Source organism: Neophocaena asiaeorientalis, unplaced genomic scaffold, assembly GCF_003031525.2.
Source record: "Neophocaena asiaeorientalis asiaeorientalis breed wild unplaced genomic scaffold, Neophocaena_asiaeorientalis_V1.1 scaffold7, whole genome shotgun sequence".
NCBI classification, from domain to species: Eukaryota; Metazoa; Chordata; class Mammalia; order Artiodactyla; family Phocoenidae; genus Neophocaena; species Neophocaena asiaeorientalis.
Window position 1 is genome coordinate 2,709,871 of NW_020185337.1, and position 24,745 is coordinate 2,734,615.

Sequence of the window (24,745 nt, forward strand, 5' to 3'; positions counted from 1 at the left end):
AGTCAGAAAATAAACACACAAATGAATGCGTAGACTCAGGAGGTAAGAAGCGCTGTCAATATCGTAAAGCAACCAGGGGCATAGAGAGTGGTGGGGGGCCGTGGACAGGAGATGCTGCTCAGGTGAGGCAACATGGGAGCAAAGTTCTGAAGACTGTGGAATTCTGGGGGGAACCCGTTTCCAGACAAGAAGGGCAGCCAGACCAAGGGAGCTGGATGGAGCTCTGCAGCATCCCTGAACCATTCTTGGAAACTCAGGGAATGTGCAAGAAGGTGGTTGGAGGACGGGGTCTCACAGTACCTGGTCAGCCCAGTCCGGATATTGACATTTTATTCTGCGCAAGATGGAAAGCCATTAGAGAATGTGGAGACAGCGTAGCATGAACGATTTATGTTTTAAAAGCAAAATACAAAAACCAAAAATCATTTGCCAGACTTCAGTTGTATCAGCCACTCCACCCACCTGCTCAAAAGAGCCGAGTCTCAAAATGTTCACTTTTCTTTTCGCATTTAAAGAACAGAGCAAACCCACAAAACATCGACCAGCCTTTCGTCACAAAGGCCCTCCTGACATTCTAAGCCAGAGATGATTATGGCTGCTTTTGCAAACCCCTAAAGGCCAGATGGAGCCGAGTTCTGAATAGCTTAAGAAAACAGAGAAATTCTCAAGTTTAATAAAACAAATTAATGCAAATTCATTTCACTCGAATAGAAGAAATTCCTTGCCACACACCGTTTTTTAGAAGAGGGGAATACGTCGGGGTGACATGAAATCAAATCACAGAGCCTGCATTCCAGAAAGGCTGGGATCACTTTGTAATACCGGAAGTCCAGGACCGGGAGAGGGTATAAGCTATCTGTAATTTATTCATAAAATGCCGGCTCTTCCCAGACAACATTTCAAATAAAACGTGACACTTGTTTAAATATTTACTGGCTTGTTGATCCTTTTTTTTGTTGTTAATTAGATTTTTTTAAAAAAAGAAAACAAACATTGTAACAGTAAATTAATGCAGACAGCCTCGCCAGTGAGATAGCTCAGCCGGGCTACAGTTAAGCGTTAAGTCGTGATTTACCAAAATTATTGTATCCAAGGGGAGAAATTAATTAGAAATATCAAAAATAGCCTCTGAATGTAAAAAGGTTAAAGCCCACCCCTAGCCCCGATCTGTGATTATGAAATTAGCACAATAGATGTAAAACCATTTGTTTAAAATAGAGATTTTAGCAATTGTTTTTCTGTTATCTTCCCTGAAGTGTGTCTTTAGCCCCAAACTTCCTTCTCCAAGAAGTGGTTGGCTGAGCAATTCTCTAGCTGTTCCCACAAAACAAAAAAAGTTATTTTAAGATGCTGCATTTGAGTCCTTTGCCTTTTTATAACTTTTAAGGGCTTTGTGCTTTAGTAAGTGCCTTCAGGTTAAATGAACACTGCCTACTCACTCCCCTCTGGGGCTTCTCTGAAGCCAGGCTTAGAGGACCTTCAAGATCACAGTGACTGAGGGGTTTTATGTGTCCTGAATTCAGGCTTGGGGATTCCAGCCGCCCTTCCCAAAACGGAGTTTACTCAGAATGTCTCAGCAAAAATGTCTGACCCCAGCAGGAACTGTAGCCAGTGGCTGCCATGACAACCAACGCGGTGATGCCTCCACTGGCTGGGCTGGGGCAGTAGGGCCACAGGGGGAGAAATTGTCACGGACAGGGAATCACATTTTTGGTGGCCATAGGATTTCTCTAAATGGACTAGAATTAAAGATAGTGTCTCAGCTGCAGGATGATGTTAATAACAATGGCATGTCGGTTAGAGGTAGCTAAGTGTTCAACATGCATTTCGTCTTCACAACAGCCAAAAGAGATAAATCGTTTTGTGATCCATTGATCTCTGATGAGGAAGCTGAGGCTCATAAGTCTGGCTGACTCTTCTGCACCCTGTCACTATCGTGCCTGACCTGGAGTTCCCAGCTGGGGAAGAGGAGGTGCCTAAACCCTAAAGCCTGGGCAATTCCCTGGCCAACCAGTGGGCATGGGTTCGATCCCTGGTCGGGGGAACTAAGATCCCGCAAGCCTCGCGGTGTGGCCAAAACACAAACAAACAACCCCCCCCCCCCAAAGCCTGGAGAGTTCCCTCGGCCCCTTTGATGCTTTGCAGGGAGGGTGACCCATGGCATCTCCTGAAGCTGAGCAGCTGTCTCTTCTCACACAAGCCCCGTGGCAGGTCAGCAGTCTAACCAGCGATGCAGTGAATTAAGCATAGCTTCAACTCCTTTGCCACTTCTTCCTTTGAAAACTGAAATCTGTTGCCCTTCCCTTGGAAGAATGAGGGCTGTAACATGCTGTGACCACCAGAACGTGGCGGGAGTAAAACCATGTTACTTCCCAGGCTAAGCCTTACAAGATGCCCAGCTTCTGTTTTGCTCTGCCTGGGACACTCCTTCTGGGAACCCAGCCACTATGCAGTAAGAAGCCACAAAGAGGAGAAGCAAATTGTTTCTCACACTCATCCACGGCCCCAGTGAGTACCCAGCCGGCAGCCAGCATGAACTGCCAGCCCCGTGAGTGAGTCACCTGGGATGTCCCAGCCCATTTGACAACAGGCAGAGCAGAAGAGCTGCCCAGCTGAGCCCAGGCAACCCCAGCGTCACGTGAGACCATCAATGGTAGGAGTTGTTTTAAAGCACTGGGTTAAGGGGTAGTTTGTTTCACAGCAATAAATAATCAAAACAGTCTGTTTACACAGGATAATATCCTCTTGGACAGGAAAGATTTGGAAGCTAGTGTATGTGTGGTGCACCCAGCTCTGATGTGACCTGGCCAGATGGGAGCTCTCCACTAGTGAGATGGCTTGTCTTCTGCATCTTGGCGGGGGGCATCCCTTGGGAGGGTGGGGTATGTAGGAGGGATATCTGTGGCCCCAACTGGAGTACAGTACATGTATCTCTTTCCACAGCATTCCTAGAACACCTTCACTTGTGAATACACAATTACCTAGGTCTCCACGTGCCCAATGAGGTGCTTGACTGAAGTCAGGGGACAGATCTGTCAACCCCAGAATCCAGGAGGAGAGAGTGTTGGAATTGATGCCCGGTGAGCTAACAGGGGCTGGAAAAACAGAAGCAGCTCTTTCCTACACACCCAATTTTTTAAAAATGTTTTTGTTGAATCGAGATGTCACGAATGCCTCCTTCTCTTTAAGCGATTTACTGAACTTATTGCTCATGAAGTTATTGTGAGAATTAAATGTGAAGATTAATGTACAGTTCTTAGCACAGGACCTGCACGATTTAGGTGCTCGATCAAGAAATACCTTTTCCAAATTTATAGTGGTTTTCGTTTCCACATTTAAATAGATCGTGACTCTGTAATAGGTTTACCTTTGAAAAGGCAGCTAATTCCATTGTGTTATATTAGGTGAGCACATTCGAGAGTTATATTCAAACACGTTGTTTTGACCGCATGTAGTATCTATGGGACTCTTGCTAAATCAAAGTGATCTTCATAAAGTCATGAGGGCGGGTAGACAGTCTTCGTCCTTCTTGCTTTCTTAGACGGGTAAAAACTCTTCTTAAAACTGTGCTGGTATCATCATTTTTTTCAGCCTGACCTTTCGCAAAAGGCAAGATGTCTGCTAGTCTCTGGGATACATGAGTCTCTCATCAAGTGTAAATGAATGGGTGATCTCAGATCCCATTTACCCCTGTTGAAGAGGCTTGCTTACCCCTCTCTGGTGTTTATGGCCTCCTGCTGCATGTATGTTTTCCCACAGATGTGGGTAATCAAACTCTCTAAACTCTTCCTTGCTTTGGATCAATTCCATGGCAGATTTGCCGGGTTTCTGAGTGTCCAAGAAGGCTGAATACCCTTGCGCTCACCCAGGCAACGACATCAGAGCCACCTTTGAACTCCAGTTTGGAAAACAGGACTTCTTTGGGGGTGGTTTGAAGAGGCAAAGGGAGGGCTGCAGCCCTTTTTCTTGCAAGAGACTCAACCTCAACGTTACTTTTTTTTCAAAGAGAGTCGATGAGGCTGACATGCTGAGGAGGGACAGAAGTTCTATTTCTGCGGGTTCCTTAAGGCAACGGAGGAAGCTCAGTGGTCACGGGAGTCTAGTTAATGAGCAGATTATACAATATTCATTGTGTAGAGTTTAACTCTTCAAACAGAACGTCTAATTGCAAAAAGAAAACAAAGCTGCTAAAAAAAAAATAAGAAAAAAAAAACTGCTAAATTACAGATGTTAAGACAACAAAGCCAGAAAATAATTCCCTCTGTCGATAAAACTGTCCTTTTGCTGCTCCCTCCATTAACTGTTCCCTGATGGGAGGCGCAGTGAAACCCTGTCCTCATTAGCTAGTCTCAGTAGCTCTGTTCTGGCTGAGACACTCCGCAGGATTTAAGGGGGTCACTGAGAAGCCTTCTCAGAGGACTGTTTTCTTGCTACCCACAGAGGGAGTGATCCAGCTGTATTGCTTCAACCAAAACAAAACTGTTCTCCCCAATCCTCCTGACATGCACGATCTCGCCTCCGTCACTCCTGGCAGCTGCGTGCCCAGCAGGCTCACTGAAGGATACTTCTGTCCGCTTGTGGCAAGACTGGGTATGCAGGTAGCGAAGGCCAGCAGCCACGGCCATGCCCAAAGCAGCTGAAAGGCAAAGCAGGATTCCCAGCTGCAGAGTCCCGAGCTGGATCCCCAAGGGGGCCCTGGCTTCGTCTTGCCCAAGCTCAGGCCTTGGGTTGGTCTTCCTGGGGTGTCGCACGCCACTCTCTCCATTGCCCTCCCTCACTTTGGGCTCCTTGTGCTTTGACTGAGGCAGGAAGCTGGCAGAGGGTCTTGATGCCTCTGACTGACCACTGGCAGTGGGTGGCCTGGAGGTGGCAGAGGTGTGGAGGACAGGGGTTGGATTGGCCGCCCTGGCCCCATGTCCAGTGAGTGCCCCAGAGGACCAAAGGCGAGTATAGGAAAGATGGACAGTGTACAGAGGAGGCCTCATCACCGTCCTATTTGAGGCCTTCATCTTGTCCTAGAAAAGCAAAGGAAAAAAGAGAGATCAGAGGGGCTGGTCTCCCCCCCAAGCAGCCACTGAACTTGGCAACTAACCTGAGTTCCTTAGAGAATCCCAGATCGCAGCTGAAAACCCAGCCTCATGCCTGCTCTTAAAAGAGCTCAGAGGGGACTTCCCTGGTGGCGCAGTGGTTAAGAATCAGACTGCCAACGCAGGGGACACGGGTTCGAGCCCTGGTCCGGGAAGATCCCACATGCTGCGGAGCAGCTTAGCCCGTGAGCCACAACTACTGAGCTTGCACTCTAGAGCCCGCGAGCCACAACTACTGAGCCCGAGTGCCTAGAGCCTGTGCTCTGCAACAAGAGAAGCCACCGCAATGAGAAGCCCATTCACCGCAAGGAAGGGTAGCCCCTGCTCACGGCGACTAGAGAAAGCCCACGCGCAGCTCCGAAGACCCAACACAGCCAAAGGTAAATAAATAAATTTAAATAAATTAATTAAAAAAAAAAAAGAACTCAGAGGAAAACGTCCATGCAGATAAACATGAACTTGTTATTGATGGTGATGGGGAAGCTAATGGAAACTCCACTGAGAGATCATTCTTGTAAGTCAAGAATAAACTTAGGGTCGTTTAAGAGGCTTCTAGACCAATGTGGGTGACAGTCATCTCCAATGGCTGAAAGCTTTGAGTGTGTCTTTTTATGCAAGAGGGACCATTGAATCTTGCTGTAGGTTCCAATCAGTTTGAGTACGGATAGTATACCATGTTTTATTTTGGGACCATACATGGTATTTTGAGGCCAATGTTATGAAGGACAGGGTGGGGGGAGGAGGAGACAGGGCTTATTAACCGAAGCTAAGTGGGAAAACAACTCACTAAAACCATCAATTTCTACAATTGCCGATAACTTCAGAGATGCTGTGTATAATGAAAAGGCTGATATTGATTGGAAAAAGATGCTGTGTATATATCATACCCTTGCCTCCTTCTCTATGATTTTGGCTACTAGTCTAATAGCTCTGATTTCCCAGCCTGGAACTTCCCACTCTGGCATCAAAAATACCAAACTCACTGCCCATGCACAACTTGGCTGTTACCTGTTCATCCCTATCCGAGCGCAGGCAAGTTTCCAGTGAATCAAAGCTTGGATCATTCTGAGTCCTAAAGGGAAGGGAAAAAAGGCTTAGAAGGAGTCCCTAAGTATCGGGGTTTTTTTCTTACCTTTCATTATAAAAATTTTCAAAATAAACAAGTAGAATAATATAATGAACCCCCAAATATTTACCACCCAGCTTCAAAAATTATTAAATCATGACCAATTTTATTTTATCTTTATTCCTACCTACCTACTTTGCCGCCAGGTTTTTTTGTTTGTTTGTTTGATTTTTCCTTCAGAAATTAATTTATTTAATTTATTTTTATTTTATTTTGGAGTAGAGTTGATTAACAATGCTGTGTTAATTCCAGGTGTACAGCAGAGTGATTCAGTTTACATATATGTGTATCTATTCTTTTTCAAATTCTTTTCCCATTTAGGTTATTACAGAGTACTGAGCAGCGTTCCCTGTGCTAAAACCTTTCTGGCTATCTATTTGAAATAGAGCAGCGTGTACATGTCAATCCCAAATTCTCAATCTGCCCTTCCCCGCTGGTGACCATAAGTTCGTTCTCTAAGTCTGTGAGATTGTTTCTGTTTTGTAAGTAAGTTCATTTGCATTATTTTTTTTAGATTCCACACATAAGTGATATCATATGGTATTTGTCTTTCTCTGACTTTATTTCACTTAGTATGGTAATCAAAAAGCAACGTTTCCTGGGGCTTCCCTGGTGGCGCAGTGGTTAAGGATCCGCCTGCCAATGCAGGGAACATGGGTTCGATCTCTGGTTTGAGAAGATCCCACATGCCGTGGAGCAACTAAGCCCGTGCGTCACAACTACTGAGCCTGCGCTCTAGAGCCCCCAAGCCACAGCTACTGAAGCTCGCGTGCCTATAAAGTCCATGCTCCACAACAAGAGAAGCCACCGCAATGAGAAGTCTGTGCACCGTAACGAAGAGTCCCGCTCACCACAACTAGAGAAAGCCCGCACATAGCAACGAAGACCCAACGCAGCCAAAAAAAATAAATAAATAAAAGCAACATTTCCTGTCACTGCTGTGTATACTGATAAAATTACATTTGTTGGAAACACTGGAGTTTGGAGTTGGAGAGGGAATGGGGGCGGGTGATGTGTGAAGATGGCAGCAAAGACTCAGTGAATGCTTTTATTGATTTGTATAATTTATATTTATATATATTTACATATTATAAATGTATGTATCTAAAATATAAAACCTATATTTATATTTTATTTTATTTATAGCAGCATCTCAGAGACCTCACCCTGTCCAAGACAGTACAGTTTCCCCAGGTAATTTATATATCCAGCTCTTCTGACCAGTGGCTTTTCTACAATCAGTGTTTCTCACGTACTTAAGAATAAATACGGTTGAGATCTTTTTCTGTCTGACTCCAAGAAGGTTCCATTTCCTTAGCACCCTTGTGTTTGGCCTCATCCCACCATCTGTCCCGAATGGCCCACCCCTGGCCCATTACCTGTGGTGGGTGCTAGGGCTGGAAGCAAAGCTCTCTGAGGAGAATCCCCTGATGGCCATGAACCTCTCCAGCCCACGAATGTCCGGGGATGCTTCCAGGGTTCGGCTGCTGTCCCCACTGGGCTGGTGGCCATCGCTGACTACGGCAGCTCTGCGTGAAGATGCTGGGAACGGAGTCTCTGCAGCCCCAGGAAATTCTGTCACCCGAACATCGGCAGGAACAGGATCTAAGCTGTCCTCTCCTGCAGCTCCAGGGACGGCCACAGCAGAGATATCTGTGCGCTGCTGAGGAAGAATGACGGGGACCCTGGGGGCCAAGCGGAGGCCCAGAGACACTACAGGGAGAGAAGGAGAAATCAGTTCCTTTTATCGATTAACACACACAGCCAGGACAATGGGCTGAATGCCAGAGACTTTAACGTGCCTGGGGACAGACTATTAAGTGTGAACCACTCAAAAGCATCACCATAAAGATGATTTGCTCAGTAATAGAAACTCCTGACCAAGCAGCAAAGCACCTGAATTCTCATGTCTTTTTAAAGAGTAAGCTCCTAGGCTTCTGGGCTTGTGCCTTCTTAACAGGCACCAATCATAGAATATAGAAACCGCTGTGACCACTCTGTTTTCTCACTTCTGCCAAAGCCTGCTTCTAGCTAGAAAATAAAATGGAATCCCACAAATCACAGGTTTTTTAAAGCCCTAGATCATTCTTGCCATAGTATATTAATGCAAAATGTTTCCCCAGGGATGGTAAGGGCTCGAGCCTCTGCTATGGGCAGAGGTGGGATCACTGCCCTCCAGTGTCTCCTTTCCCATCTGTGATGAGCTGACATGATGGCCCAGAGCATTAGAAATAGCTTCACAGAGGGCAGCAAACAAACAAGCACAGGTTTTGGCATCTTCACTCTGCTAATTCCTGATTTGGGGTGAGTCCTCCAGAATGTCAGTTTCTTCTTTTGCAAAATGAGACCAGTAATGGTACCTACAGCCTAGGACTGTAGCAGGGGTAAAGTGAAATCATTGATGTGAACGCATGCAGCACAGTGCCTGGTACAGATGCGACGTGCACTACGTGTTTACCACGATGATGAGTAGGGCGACCGCGATGTTGTTCACAAAAAGGTGCTGACAGAAGTTTCTCTGGCCAGGGCTGCAGCTGGGTTGGATTGAATTCTTTCTTTCTCTCTCTCTCTCTTTTTTTTTTTTTTTTGTGACACTTTGTTCTAATGTCTTCATTACTCAAAAATACCAAGATTGAAGTGAAAAATAAAGAAGGCTTACACAGACATGCAGAATTTAGCAAAAATTCTGACAGTTTTAACTCCTGCCTGAACTCTAAATGCTTTCAGACACTTTCTGCAGACCCACTGTGTGCTGGGCATCATTCCAGGTGCTGGGGATGCAGAAGTGATGCCGATTGCTAACTGTTGTTTCTGAATTCAAAATCTAGGGGACAGGCTCCTAGATGCCTAACCTTATAAATCGCAGTGTGATGAGAGCTTCAATACCAGAGCTAAACAAAGCAATTACAGGGCTTCCCTGGTGGCGCAGTGGTTGAGAGTCCGCCTGCCGATGCAGGGGACACGGGTTCGTGCCCTGGTCCGGAAGGATCCCACATGCCGCGGAGCAGCTGGGCCTGCGAGCCACAGCCGCTGAGCCTGCGTGTCCGGAGCCTGTGTTCCGCAACGGGAGAAGCCACAACAGTGAGATGTCCGCGTACCGCAAAAAAAAACAAAAAAAAACAAAAAAAGAAAGCAATTACATTTGCCTACCAAGAAGTAAGGGGAAAAAGCTCACAAAGGAGATATTTGAATCGCTCCTGGAAAGGTAAATAGTTCAGCATGAGGAACAGTTCCATTTAAGGAAATGTCAGAAGGCAAAACATGGAGATATAAAAGTAGGTCATGCCTAGTGCGGTTGGGTAGGACCCCAAAGTGTTCCAAGGCTCTGCTGGAAAATAAGTTTGAGAGATACAATATACTATCTTCCCAGTGGGACAATTTGTCACTCACATTTGCCAGCTGAAGTCTTCTTACAGTTAAAAAATCCATTTAACTTTGTTAGATGACACCTCCCCCAATGTGTGCGCATGTACACACACACACAACACACACACGCACACACGCACACACACACACACATTCGTTTTTCCCTTGGGAAGCGCTGGGGTTTGTGTAGAGGAATGGGTAAGAAAACAGGCAGGGGCCAAGGGGAGGAATGTGAGTAGCATGATGAGGGGTCCACCCTGTAGCTGCTCAGATTGGAGTCCGCCACCCCCCAGGGGACAAGGTGCCAGCAGGGTCAACCATCTGAGAGACTTCACAGTATCAACGGGACCCATCTTCCTGAAGCCTCACTAATATTCATATTCATCTTAAAACAAACATGCCTGGGATCAGAATGCAACATTCACATGATTTATAACATGAAACAGGAGACTTCAAACCCATGTTGGATTTGCAAGTTCTCCTTAAGGCCACCCTCTCAGACCCTGAGACCTTTTCTCTGCTTTTAGGAGTATCTTGGTGAAACGGTTGGAGGAGCAGTGCTGGGCAATGTGGAGAAAACAAAGGTTTTGGTCACAGGCAGGGATGGAGGGTGGCCCAGGGTTGGCTCTGAGCCTGAGTCTGCTAGACTCGCAAAGTCAGGGATTCATATCGGATCCCGGCTGCACCATGTTAGCCCGGAAAGGAAAGTGGAACTGAATGGATCAAAGGTTGGATCTTCTGTGCAGGTGATTGGATGGAGGGCATCTGTTCAGAGCACTTAACTAGATATAAATAACGAAAATAAGTTCCATTTCACCAGGAATTTTCAGGTGGATCAGACATTCTCTAGCTGGTTAGGGTTTTTTTCATTATCTGTTTTTGTTTGTTTGTTTTCTCAGAAGTTCATGGGCCAATGGAATCTAAAGTCACTTGGTGAGCCAGGGAAAACATCCATTGCCATCGAAACAGCCTCTCGTTCCTCATTCTGTTCTACAACCCAGGCTGCAAAGAGCCATCTACCTACCTCGGAAAGTAACAATCAAAACTGGATGAACTTACATAAAAAAAGAAAAAAGGGTTATTTCTTTCTGGTACTGCCTGTGCAGCCTCAGGGGTCTTGGGAAAACAGCTGAAATATCGTGGTGATTTGTTAAGTGTGGGAGTGGGGGAAGGTGTATGGCTAATTTTTTGGTTTTGCAGCTCAGTTCCAATGCTTCGTGGCCCAACTTCACCTGTGAGGTTGAGCCGGACAGAGTGTGTTTGCTGCAGCGAACCCTGAACTTGCAAGAGTCTCCCCGACCCACATCCATGGCTGTGGGATCACATCCCCAGGAACTGTTGACACTCCCAAGGCAGGTGTCTATTGGTGGGGTCCCAGGAAGCGGAAACTGGCTGGAGTCACTCTTAAGTGAAAATTAGTAACTGTGAAAATAATGCTGCCAACCAGGCTGGTGAATGCAGCGGCAAGCTGCACCTGGGGCGGTTCCTTCCATGCCCTCCGGCCTCTGCCCAGGGGCTGGCATAGGTAAGCCAGGCTCCACGTGGCTGTCGGAACTAGCTCTACTGTGTGTCTGTTGAGACACGACAGATGATTCAATCCTCGCCCAGTAAACGAAATATGACTGGACCACTGATAAACTGTGGAGAAAGAAAGCAGAGTGATTCAAGGATTTAGTTTCCCTTAAATTGTAGCTCGGGCCATCCTGATAGAAAGGAGAGAACAAACAAAAAGATAAAGAAGAGCCCAAGTCTACATGGATAGAACTTAGAGAGAGATGATTGTGTTACTCCCTCGGGTGACTATAGGAGACAATAGGTACAAATCAATTACCCTCCCGAATAAATGCAATCATTAAGAATCTCTTTTTGACTAAAAGGTGTCTTCTAGAACCGTGGACTCAAAAGGCTTCATCTTCAACTGTGATCATCCGCCATTACTGGTATGTCATGAATTGAATTACACCCTTCATTGAAAATTTTATAAATCTGTTGTAAAATTGTATAATCTTATTGGAATTGTAAATGCTATTGAAAATGAGAGGTAAATCATTCATATTCTAAATAATATTTTGAATACATAATGCCTTTCTTCAGTAAGAATCATTGGCACCAACATGATCTCATTCATCCTCCCCCAAATTTCACTGAAGTGGGGATTATTGGCAAGTACCATTTTTCTCACTGTAAGTATTCAGAAGGCAGTTATAAAAATGTGATGAATTAGGCTGAGATCACCCAGAGAGTTAAGGGGCAGGTAGAAGTCATGGTTTGTTGTCATGTCAAGGTTATGGTGGGAAAGGATCCTGGGAGGTGAGAGAATGTAGGAGGACTTGAGAGATGCTTCTGACCAGTGACTCAGCTCCTTTTTCTGCCAAAGGGAGATAACAGTTTCTGAACTACTTCTTCTGTAGCACAGAGCAGCTATGACAGTAAATCTAAAAATACAAACGGAGGGGCTTTGAGAAATAAAAGTAACTGTACAGATTGAAGGCCTTCAGGCACCACACATCCCTTGCATTGGGACCAAAGTCCTGGCAGGAGCCAGTTACACCAACAGTCGAGTGGGTCCTGGCCTTTCCAGATGGACAAAGTCGTCAGGGCACAGTGTCGTCCTCCTTGTTTGTCCTTCCTGCTGCTTTAGGCCACCAGGAATGGATGGAAGGAAAGAGGACCCTGAGGGATGGGGGACGTACACCTCATCTCTCAGGTTCCCCAGTGCAGAGGGGACAAGCATGGGGTCTGGATGTCTCCACACTTGGGCACAACCTCCCTCTTCTGTATATGAGGGTGTAGGGGAAAGAAACAGAGGAATACATACCCTTTCCTAAAAACCAAAAAAAAAAAAGTTCGCTTTCTTGGTACATGTGAGTGAAAAGAAGGACAAAGCCACAGTCTCATTTTGAGGAGCAATGATGCTTGTACGGTGCTTACAGTTGCCGGGAACTGGTCCACGCAGTTGGCATATACTGGCTCCTTCGTCCTTATGCAACACTACGAGGTGGGTGCTGTCATGATCACACCCATCTGGGGGACAATAAGCCGAAGCACGGAGCCCTCAGTGGCTCTGCCCAGGCCCAGGAAGTGTCCACTGTCTGCCTGCTTCTGTCTCTCTCTTTCTGGGCTCTCTCTTTCTGGGCTCTCTCTCGACTCTCCCACCAACAGCTCTTTTGTCCCCTAGTGAGAATTCCTGAAGAGATTGGCCAAGGTTCATCTGTGCGTGGGGAGGAGGGACATCACACATTCCTGGACCATGGATAACAGCACAGAGGGGAGTTGGGACAATTTTTTTCTAGTCCCCCCTGTAGAGACACTCTAGTTGGGGCAGCCCCAGTGACCCTGTCCTTGTTATAAGGTGGAGGGTGGGAGGTAGGAAACGAGAAGAAAGGGAGGAGAAGCTCCCTGTCTTCAAAGTGGAAGCTCAGTTACCAAGAACCAGAACTGGACTCCTGGACTCTCTTATAGGAATCTGACGTCCCTTACAGGGTGGGCGGGGGCCCGCCACTCAAACGACAGATTTCTCTTCCGGACTTGTCCACGTGGGTGACTGTGTCAGCCTCTTCAAAACAAGCCATCGGTTTGGAATGAGGAGGAATGAAAACAAAAGTGCCAGCTATCTGATGATCAGACTCCCTTTGGGCCTGAAGTAGAAAGCCCATGAAATCACGACTGCCCCTCACAGCCACTTCCACAGAAAACATCCATTCAAGGTCAACACACTTGAAGGAGTTCCACTTGGTGACTTTACATGCATATTTTCAAAATGAAAAGCTTAGGACCAGCCCAGTCCCCCAAAAGTACGCAATTCATTAGGGAAAAAAAAAAGGTTGAAGTGCTATTTCACACCCAAAATAAATTCCATTTGTAAAGATGGAATATAAAAGATATGTAAAAATGAAATACAAAAGAACTAGAAACAATAGTTTAGCTTTTTTTTTTTTCATTGTTTTTGTTTTGGGTTTTTTTTGCTTTTGTTTTTGTTTTAATATTGGAGTTAGGAATGCCTCTCTAAGCAAATTCAGTAGCCATAAAGGAAAAGATGATTTCTTAAAATTCTCAATATAGAAGAAATAACAAATGATACAATGAGAAAGGTATTTGTAAGATACAACAGACAAATATACAAAGGGTTATGGTGAATTAACAAAAAGATAGCCAAACTGAAAATTATCAACAGACACAAACAGAAAATAAACAAGCTCAATCATAATTTTTAAAACAATTATAAATAAGACACTATTTTATACCTATCATGTTAACAAATTTCAAAATGTGTAATTATAACTAGTATTGATAGGTCAACAGAAAAACTAGGGCACTCATTCAGTAGTACTGGAACTTAAACTATGCAACTCTTTGAGGGGGTAACCCGACAATATTTTCCTTTTTTTTTTTTACTCCTCACATTAATCAGTAGAACAAAATGATTGGATAGAACCATATACAGAGGGTAAATTTCATTTCCATTTATCGCCTCTAATTCTATGTTTAGCTACTATCTTCAACATCAGTAGCTTTCTTTTTTAACTTTATATTTTATATTGGAGTATAGTTGATTAACAATGTTGTGTTAGTTTCAGGATGAAGGAGGGGTATTTATTGGTTGCGGGTAGCCCCCCCAGGGGTGTATATGTCTATGTATAACTGAATCACCTCAGTAGCTTTCTTTCTTCCTTTTTCTATCTTTTTTCTTATTGGAGTATAATTGCTTTACAATGTTGTGTTAGCTTCTGCTGTACAACGAAGTGAATCAGCTCTATGTATACATATACCCACTCCCTCTTGGACCTCCCTCCCACGCCCTGCCATCCCACCCCTCTAGGTCATCACAGAGCTCCCTGCACTATATACCACCGGTTCCCACTAGCTATCTGTTTTACAAATGCTGGTGTACATATTTCAATCCCAATCTCCCAATTGATCCCACCCTCCACTTCCCCCACTGTGTCCACCTGCCCGTTCTCTACGTTCGCCTCTCTATTCCTGCCCTGCAAATTGGTTCATCTGCACCATTTTTCTAGATTCCACATATATGCGTTAATATACGATACTTGCTTTTCTCTTTCTGACTTCCTTCACTCTGCATGAGTAGCTGTCTTTCCTGCTTTTTCCAGCTGGCATCTTGGGAGCTTGGTCCAAGGTGGGCAGGTGTGACTCTGAAGTGTGTGTATGCGTGTTGGGAGGTGGGATGGATGGTGGAAACCCCCCTGAGGGGCTACCCTCAACCAATAAATACCCCTCCTCCATCCTCCCAAGGGATGATTCACAGGTGTGTTTCCCGTGGTTTCTCAGAGGGTCCCCACTGGAATTGGGCCCCAGTGCGCTGCCCACGGCAGTAATCCACTCTGTCTGACACCTCATTAGTGTTTCGTTATTCCCTGTCACACTTTCCCCTCTCTCTCATCTACACTTCCTGGATCACTCCTCAAATAAACCACCTGCACTTAAGTTCTCGCTCTGAATTTGTAGGCACCTGAACTAAAATAGCAGGAAATGCTCTTTTCACTCCTCAAATAATTTTAGTTTTAAATAAGGAGGAAAAAAGTCTATTTCTCACACATCCTTGATACGTGATATTTGTTCAGGGTAACTATATTTATACCTTATAATAAAGACAAAATAAGTTTTTATTATAAGGCCATTTGTGCCCTCTTCTCTTATAAAGATTAATATCAATATAGAGATTAGTTATATGATTTTCATGATACAAATATTTCATGCTTCATAGCTGCAACTAGGGATCAGCATACTAAGTGAAATAAGTCAGAAAGAGAAAGACAAACACCATATGATGTCACTTACATGTAGAATCTAAAATAGGGCACAAATGAACCTATCTACAAAAGAGAAACAGACTCACAGACATAGAGAACAGACTTGTGGTGGCCATGGAGGAGGGGGGTGTGGGGAGGGATGGATTGGGAGTTTGGGGTTAGCAGATGCAAACTATTACGTATAGAATGGATAAACAACAAGGTCCTACTGTAGAGCACAGGGAACTATAGTCAATATCCTGTGATAAACCATAGTGGAAAAGAATATAAAAAATAATGTATATATGTGAATAACTGAGTCACTTTACTACACAGCAGATATTAATACAGCATTGTAAATCCACTATGTTTCGATAAAAAAAAATTTTTTTTAAACCCACAAATATTTCATGCTTATTTTTGGCTACATAATTTCTTCTTAGGATTAAGGCAAACTTTAGCCCAGGAAACTCCTACCTGGGACAAACACAACTTGGAATTTGTCACTAGAGCCCAGGGGCTCCTGGGGATCTCTCAAAGCCTCTCCCATACATACCTGAAGCCATGTCACCTGGTGAGTTGGAAGAGCTGCCAGTGAGAATGGTGATGTGGGGGGTCCTGGGGTGCTGAGGCTGGGCTGGAATGTGCTTGGGCTGCATGTCCACACAGGCCATGGAGCTGGTCCCATGGGAAAATGTAGAGGAGCTGGATGCCGGGCAGAGAGCGGCACAAGGCCAGCCTGCGAGGGCAGCGGGGACCCTCATCCTGCCCTCTCCTGTGCCCCGAGAAACAGCAGCTTCAATGCACATGCTATTTAGGAAAACAATACGATGTCCTTCTGAATGTGCCTGACCTGAATCCCACACTGCCTTTAAACCTGAAATACCTTTGGTATCACCTCCCCAGATTGTAAGCACTCAAGGTCAAGATCAAAAAGATGTGCCGCGTTACTATACATAAAATAGATAACCAACAATTCCCTATGCTATTACAATAGCATAGGGAATTGTACTCAGTATTTGTAATAACCTATAAAGGAAATAATCTGAATAAAAATAGATGTATATGTATAACTGAATTACTGTGCTGTACACCTGAAACTAACACAACATTGTAAATCAACTATACTTCTGTTAAAAAAAGTATATCTCTTTAAAATGACATTTAAAAAAAACAAAAAAAAACCAATGTGGAAATGATCAATAAATATAGCTAGAACATCTTTTAACTAAAAGGAATTTCAATTGAATTAAAGTTTAAATGTGAAAAATGAAACCACAAGAAAAAAAAAAAAGATGTGCCAGACTGTAGGAAGTATTTCATTTCTAAACCCTTTTTTTTTAAACCTCTCTTCTTGTAATTTTTTTGTAAGAATGTTTCTTTTTAAAGAGAGGCTATACTAATTACATCAAAGAAAAAAGACCAGAAAATGTCTGAATCCTAATGTGGACTCCTTACAAACTGCCTGATATCCAAGGACAACGTGAGCTGTAATATATTATTGCTGGAATGAGACACCCAATATTCCAATATGGACAGGCAGCCTGACATATGGTGACTTGGTTTATCTCTCTAATTGCAGATTACAGAGTTAACTGCTACATATCTTCTGCCAACTATCAGTTATTTAGAGGAGACTGCTAAATTTGCAATGCTTCCATAGCTCCTGTCCTTTCTCCTGTTGATGATTTTTAATTATTTCACTCCTTTCTCACAGAGAAAGTTATACCCGAGCCCATCCACTCTATACATTGTTAAATATACTGGGGGGAAAAAAAGCCCACAAAAAAACTGGCTCAGAAATAGAATAAAATGTTTAGGCAAAACAACATTTATAGAGTAAATATTTTTGTTTACATCTCCGATGCCCATCCACAGAAAGAATTAAAAGTTGATTGTCAAAGAAGTTCACAGATGAAAGTAAAGTGAGAAATAGCAAATAAGACAGATGAAAAGCTCTCTGAGTAAAAATTCAGGACTAGTAGGCATTTTTTTAAAATAGCTATTTGTTTTTATAGTCCTATGTACATGTATTTTAAAAGTTCTGCTAATATTGTGATCTAAGGAGCAATGCAAAGCAACAACAGCTCTCCTCTCTAATAAGCTGGTTTTAAAAGGTAAAAATAAAATGCAAAAATTTGGTGAAATTAGCTATGAAAACAGTAGACTAAGGAGGTAAACCATACAACCAAATCATCGTGTCATCTACTGCCATCCTATCTGCACACACCATCGCCACCTTTACACTGACCAGACACAGGGGATAGGAGTATGATCTATTGTATAATGGGAATCTCTTGGACTTGTCCTAAGAGTCCTCAGACAATACCTTTCTCTGCTAGGTTTGTTCTCCATAAGGCAGTAAAAGTCAAAGCCCCTACACCACAAGGGGCCGTTCCTACCGATTTCCAGACACATTAGAAGATGATGAACAAGGAGCTGTAAAAGCATATTCTCAGCTGAGGAGACCCAGGGCCCTTCTCGTCTCCTTTCAGAGGGGCCACATAGACAGCCCCCGGGGGGCCCTTGTGGATGGTGGAAGCTGGTCTGATTGAACACAGATGCCTATGGAGGAAGCGGGGTGAGTGCCACATCCCGCAGATCACCACCGAAGCCATAAATTTAATCCTCCCCGCCCTCCTTAGATCTCGAAGTTTCTTACCCACCGGCACTTTGTTGTCTACCTGAACCAGAAAAGCATCACTTACCGAGGAATACACTTTCCTCCAGGATGGATGCAACAGTTTCTACTCTCAGAGCTGCAGAGACACATCCTTTCAACAAGTCCTTTCTTCCCCCTTCAGTTTCTCCTCCAATGGGCAGGATAACAGCTGTTACCGCTAACCCTCAGCGTCCCCAGGAACTCTTCTTCGGAGTCCAAATCCAGCCTTAATCGCATTGGTTTCTTTAAGATCAGAGACACAGCCGCAGGTACAGTTTCCACATCATCATTGTTCAAACCTGTGTGAAGGACTAGAAAGAACTGGGACTGGTTTTGCATACGACTTCCTTCGGCATTCTCAGCAGGAGCCGGACGTCTTCATCTTGGTGCCCCTGCCACGGGGAGAATGATCGAATCAAACAAATCTCAGAGATCCCTGCTTCTATGTCAACGTGGGCTGAAGAAGTTGTCCCGGGTGAAGTGGGATTGAGGTCATGGCCAGGGTGCAATGTTTGGTACAAAAATGTCCCACATAGCACACTCCCTCCCCATCAGTCGCACTTAAGCTGGAATTCACACCTGCGCATGCGTACAAAGATCGCTGGAGACGACCCTAGCGCAGAGCCGTAGATCAGCGGATCTCAAAGTGGGATCCCCAGAGCACAACACTGGCATCACCTGGAAATCTGTTAGAAGTGCGAATTCTTAGACCTCACTCCAGACCCACTGAACAAGAAACTCTGGAGTGGGACCTAGCAATCCGTGACTCAGGTGATTCTGACATGAGCGTAATTTGAGAAGCTCCCCAGGTTTCTTTCCAGACCTGTGAAATCAGACTGTGCAGGAGAGAGTTCTGGAAATCCATATTTTTACTACACACCCAGGAGACAGGAGATTCTTTGACCAGGCAAGTTAGGCAAACACTGAGTTGAAGAATCACCACCAAACCTCTAGAGGCTCCATCCCACCTGGAGGTTTATTAATAAAGAGTCAGGCTTCTGAAAAGACATTGGACTCATTACAAGTATCATGCATGCATATGGGTATCTGAACTCTAATTGGTGTCAGGCACTTATTTAGTCAAAAACAAAGACGAATCAGACACGAATCCCAATCCATAGATACAGCAAAACGGAGGAGACTCACAAGGCTACGGAGTGCATGCTTCTATTTATATAACATTCTGAAAAAGGCAAAATTGTAGAACAGAAACAGGTCAGTGGTGGCCAGGGGCTGGGGTCAATGGGGAGGGGTGACTCCAAAGGGCAGCAGGAGAGAACCTTCTGGGGGATGGAAATACTGTGAGTCTGAAGCAATTGTGGTGGTAGTTACGCAAATGTGCCACCTTGTTAAAACTCACAGACTGTGAGTGGATTTTACTGTACGTACGTTAAAAAAGTAGAATAAGCAAAAACGAACGTGACAGATATACACAGGTAACTATTAGGCAAATGACACGTGGGATTCCAGAAAGGACTTATGAGACTAACTCTAGGAGAACCCAACATCCCTGTGGACCTTACATTTGAACTGCACCTTAAACAGTGAGCAAAATTTTTCCTGCCAACAAAGAATGGAGAACATTCTAGAATAAGAAGGATGTACTGAATACTGTTTATTGCCTCTCCTGACTACATCCTACTGTAGAGTCTCACTGTTCAAAGTGTGGTCCATGGACCAGAAGCACCAGTGTCACCTGCGAGCCTGTGAGAAATGCAGAATCTCTGGCTCCCATGGCAGAGCCACTGAGTCGGTTTCTGCATTTTCACAGGCTCCCCAGAGAACCTGCCAGATCTCAGCCCTTGGCAAAGCCCCTTTATACTGTATGACATTGCCCCCTCCGTACCATGACTGATTGGTCAGAGGTAGTCACTTTACCCAAGATGAGTCAATCACTGATGGGGAAGCAACCAACCAGGCTGCCTTGAGAATCCAGACTTTTCAAGAAACGCATCATCTGAGCTAAAAGGATACAGAAAGTGAGGACTGGAACAGATGACATGCCCAGCCCAACCAAATTTCACTTCTGAGAGCTCTTCTCTGTAACGTCCTCCTTCCCCTTTATTGGAACAATGTGAGAGCGCTTTCGTGTGTTTGCTTGTTTGTCTTTGTTTTTCCGCCTCTGAGACTTGACCATGGAGTCCTGAGAAGGGCCTGGCGTGTTTGAGACATGCCCAGAAAGAAGGCTCTGAGGGAGAGGAAAGCAAGGCTGAGAACTGTGGTAGCAACCAAACGCTGAAGGGATTTGCACATCATAGTATTAGGAGGTTCAACCGTATTCAGTGGGAAGTAAGGAACTTCCATGGCTGTTTAAGCAGTAGAGTTTCAGGCAGGCAGTGGGGTCCCTTAAGACAACTTGGGAAGAGAAGAGAGCCCAGGGGCTGTGGAGGAGGCCACTGTATTGCAGGCCAGTCAGAAAGGGTGAGGTGAACAGTGACAGTGGGGATAACGAGAGGGAGGGACTCAGGACACCATTTGGAGACAGACTTGGTAGCATCTGGTGATCAAATGAATGCAGGGTGTCCTACATAGAGAACAGACTTGTGGTTGCCAAGGGGGAGGTTGGATGGGGGAGGGATGGATCGAGAGTTTGGGATTAGCAGATGCAAACTATTATACACAGGATGGATAAACCACAAGGTCCTACTGTATAGCACAGGGCACTATATTGAATATCCTGTGATAAACTATAATGGAAAAGAATATGAAAAAGAATTTATATATATGTATAACTGAATCACTCTGCTCTACAGCAGAAATTAACACAACATTGTAAACCAACTACACTTCAATAAAGTTTATTTTTAAAAATTAAAAAAAAATAAATGCAGGATGTCCTAGAGAGCATCCTAGCACCAGCGGCGCCAGGTAACAGGAGGTAGGGCTCCAGGAAGGGCAGCAGTTGGACCGTTAGGCCTAGTCTCCGCTCCAGGTAATGAAGTGAGTGACTTCATGGGCAAAGCACCGACTCGGAGACCACAGTTCCAGCCCGTAATGTCGGTTTGGGGGCCAAGTTGCTCAGGCCGTCACGGCAAGTGGGAGACCGTCTGCCCTGCAGACACCAGAGGAGGTCGAGCTCCCTCGGCCAGGACGCCGGTGCTCCCCGTGCAGGGTGAAATCACGTTGATAGAATCTGACTTCTCTAAGCCTCTGTCCCACCAGGAAGGAGGAAATCTCAATCTTCTGTTAAGTCAGCAGAGACTCTGGGGGGCTCAGAAACCTAGGGTGAGGGTCTTCCATCGCCGCTGCTCACAAGGTCATTTGAAGGCTCTGGCTCAGATGCCCTGGTGCAAAGAAAGTCTCAAGTCTCCAGCCAGGCTGGGCTTCGACCTCCCCAGATGCACCGTGTGTCCTTTGACCTCTGAGGGTCTCCCACCCACTCTGCTGGGTCCCCCGTGAGTGGGGCACAGATTCCTGCTGCTAGGAAAGACTTCTTCACCCCACTCCCTTCCTAGTCTGGGGATAACTGGCTATCTCCCCTCCCCAGGCCCCTCCCCACTATCTCCAGCCAACTCCCCACCCCGGTCACCTGGTATAATCTACCTGCCACAGAGAGAGGGGTAAGGTGCCAACACTTCTGCTTTAGCCCCATAACAAATACGCCCTCTGATGCAGTGATTCTCAAAAGGCCAGCCCCCAGGTTAGAGAGGGGCTGGCAAGCAGCTGGAGAGAGCCCACACATGGCTCAGTAAATAATCCTGCCATTCACCCAGGTACTAAGTGTTCCTATTGGTGGAAACCAGGAGGACACCTTATCCGAGGCATGACCTTCATTGCCTGCCTCACTCACAGCCTCCGCTGGGTTGGCAGGACTCCCTGTGCCACATTCTGGGCAGTTAGCCAATTAGCTCACGAACACTCACACCACCGGAGGGCCGTACTACTGTTAGCCCATTTTACAGGGGAGGAAACTGAGCCCCTGTGTCTAACTTGCCAAAGGTTCCAGAGCTTCCAGGCTGTGATAGACGCAGTCTCTCCCCAGAGCTCTGCCACTGACCCCCTTTATAACCTCCTCCAAACATGAGGACAACCGTCCTTCTTGTACCTGAATCCCCCTGTTCTGTGAGGTTTCAGTGAGGTGATAAAGAGTAAGCAGGGAGCCCTCGGCCCGGGTTGGACACAAAGGAAGGGCTCAGAGCATGTTCGTTTGAGCTGCAGAGGAGAGGCTTCCTGCCAGGCAGCCTTCGGCGGGTGGGGGTGTGAGGGGTGTGACTGTGAGGAAGAGAGCCGGAGTGGGGCTAAGAAAGAGGTTATCCAGCATCTGGGCTCCGCGGGCGTTCCTATCCGCGGGTGCACAGGGAAAGCAAGAAAACACTGCTTTTTGTTTGAATCTGCTGGAGTCATTTCACACTGGCAATCTGGCTGGACTCGATACATTAAGTGACTAAGTGGTTACATTAACATCCCATGGCCCCTGACTAGAAGAGTTACATTAACATCACACACAAGAAAATTCTCTTTCATGGTGGGTTTTATGGTTATAAATCGGCAGCTCTGTGTCCTTCGGTAAATCACTTAACTTCTCTGTGTTGCCTCCGGTATAAAATAAAAGGTTTGAATTAAATGATCCCTCAGATTTCTTCCAGCTGGAAAATTATACATATGTTTACTTTTATTTTAGTCATGAAGGCATAGAATGAGCTACCCTCAGAGCATCTTGGGATGACATGGACCAAGTCTGGCATGTGATGATGCCACGACCACACCACCTGCATCCTCCAGGTACGGGAGCAGCCTTGGAAAAGCGTTCCCCAACCTCCATGGAATCCTCAGAGACGAAGGACCTGCCAACTTCACCAGCCCAGTCCCATCCCTGGGACATTTTCTTCATGTTTAGAGGCCTCTGAAAGGGAGAAATGGAGTATGTGCCTTTGGTAACTTATTTTTTTTTTAATATTTATTTAGGCTGCGCCGGGTCTTAGTCGTGGCATGAGGGATCTTTTAGTTGCAGCATGTGGGCTCATAGTTGCAGCATGCGGACTCTTAGTTGTGGCACACGGACTCTTAGTTGTGGCACGCATGCGGGAGCTAGTTCCCCGACCAGGGATCGAACCTGGGCCCCCTGCATTGCGAGCGTGGAGTCTTACCCACTAGACCACCAGGGAAGGCCCTGCCTTTGGCAACTTATTAACACCCTTTGTCCCTTTTTCATGCCTTGGTCATGAATTTCCATTGACATTGATTGGTGTTTGTAGGTAGATATGGCTATTCTAGTATCGTTATTGTGGTGGGCATTGCAATCTTCAGAAATAAAAATTTTATTAAAACTACAGATTTCTGGAGTTCTGGGACAATCAGTGTAAGAAAAGAGAAAAATTTTCACAATGTTCGTTGAACTCGACTTTAATTTACTTAAACATGGGAAATTGATGGACATTTATGTAAATGTCGCAGGCTTGTCGACTTGCTTCCTTCTCCATGCCGCCATGCACTTTCTTCCATTGGAAGAAAAGAATCTTTCGGTGCTTTTTCTCTACCCAATTATCCCCTCCTGTATTCTTCCTGTTAAAGAACAATACAGATGAACAGGACTTTAAAACAAATCAATAGTTGCTTACTATTTGCAAAAAAAGTACTTACAGAGAGTTGGCTAATGTGAGAAAGTGTCAGCAGTATCTCTTCTCTCTAGGAGTTAACGTTTTACTTGGGGTGGGGTGGCAGGGTGTAGAAGAAAGAAGTCAGACAGCAAGTTAGTTGTGTGGTCTTGGCAAGTTAATTAATGTTGATGAACCTCAGTTTTCCCATCTGTGAGATGGGGAGATGATTAGATTTCTCACAAGGATACTGTAAGGACTAGGTGTCCTTGTATAATGATGCATAGCAATAAATCACAGCTGTTATCAGAAGGGAGATTAAAGCCAGGCTACCAGAATTTAGAGCAGAGAGAGGTATTTCAACTAGAAACAAGAAAAGATGGTGGATCTTAGAGGTTAGGTGGGGTTTGGGTAGATAGAGAAGGGTAGTAGAACATTCAAAGCCGGAGAAAGAGATTGCACAATGGTGTGAAAGTGGGAAAAAACGGATCGTGTTAGTTGTAATTATCCGGAAATAAAATGAGGCATGCCTGATGTAGGGTGTTGGAGCCAGTGATGTTGTTGGGAGGAAATGGAAGTAAAGGGAAGAGCCAGTGAGATCTGGAGACTGTTTGTATGGAGACAAAGGAGGGGCTTTTAAAAATTGGTATTTAGAAAGCCTGAACGAAAAATATAACCTATATCTGAAATAGGGTAGATAGCGTTCAATCTTAGACATGCTGAAAATGCCCTCTTAGCATCATCCACTCCTCAGCCAACCTTTCCTAAGTGCCTACTAAGTGCAGGCCATGTACACAGGGCTGGGCTATCAAGATGAATAACACAACATCTGCCTTTGTAATGCTGGAGATGGAGACTAAAGCATCAGCAGATAATCACAAAACTATGGGATAAATGATCAGCAGAGATAGAATCACATACAACTATGGAAGTACAGAGAAGGAGTATCTGGGGGTTGGTTAAGAATTTCCTTTTCCCTTTTCAAAAAACCCAAACACTCACATCTTGTGATTGGATGCCAAAAATTAGTCTCAAAGATCAGTCTTCAAGTAATTCGTTTACGACTGTTCTGTAGCCTTTATTAAGTCTCCTACACCATGTATACTCTTTATCCTCATGTGGCCACTTGGTCCCCCTCACGGCCCTGCATTGCAACTGATCGGCTTTGTGTGCTTATCTTCTCTACCAACCAAGCGCTAAACCCCTGGAGGGTAGGATTC

The 24,745-nt window shown here is 45.1% G+C and overlaps 1 protein-coding gene across 1 annotated transcript; it reads right to left on the reverse strand.

The window, feature by feature from the left end:
• Positions 1–4,411: 4,411 nt before the first annotated feature.
• REELD1 (reeler domain containing 1) lies at positions 4,412–16,093 on the reverse strand. Its single transcript, XM_024736035.1, is given in 8 exon segments — positions 4,412–4,460; positions 4,462–5,015; positions 6,096–6,159; positions 7,593–7,926; positions 11,054–11,209; positions 13,032–13,103; positions 13,106–13,261; positions 15,886–16,093. Coding segments are annotated over 8 exon segments (1,593 nt in total).
• Between the last annotated feature and the right edge of the window lie 8,652 nt (positions 16,094–24,745).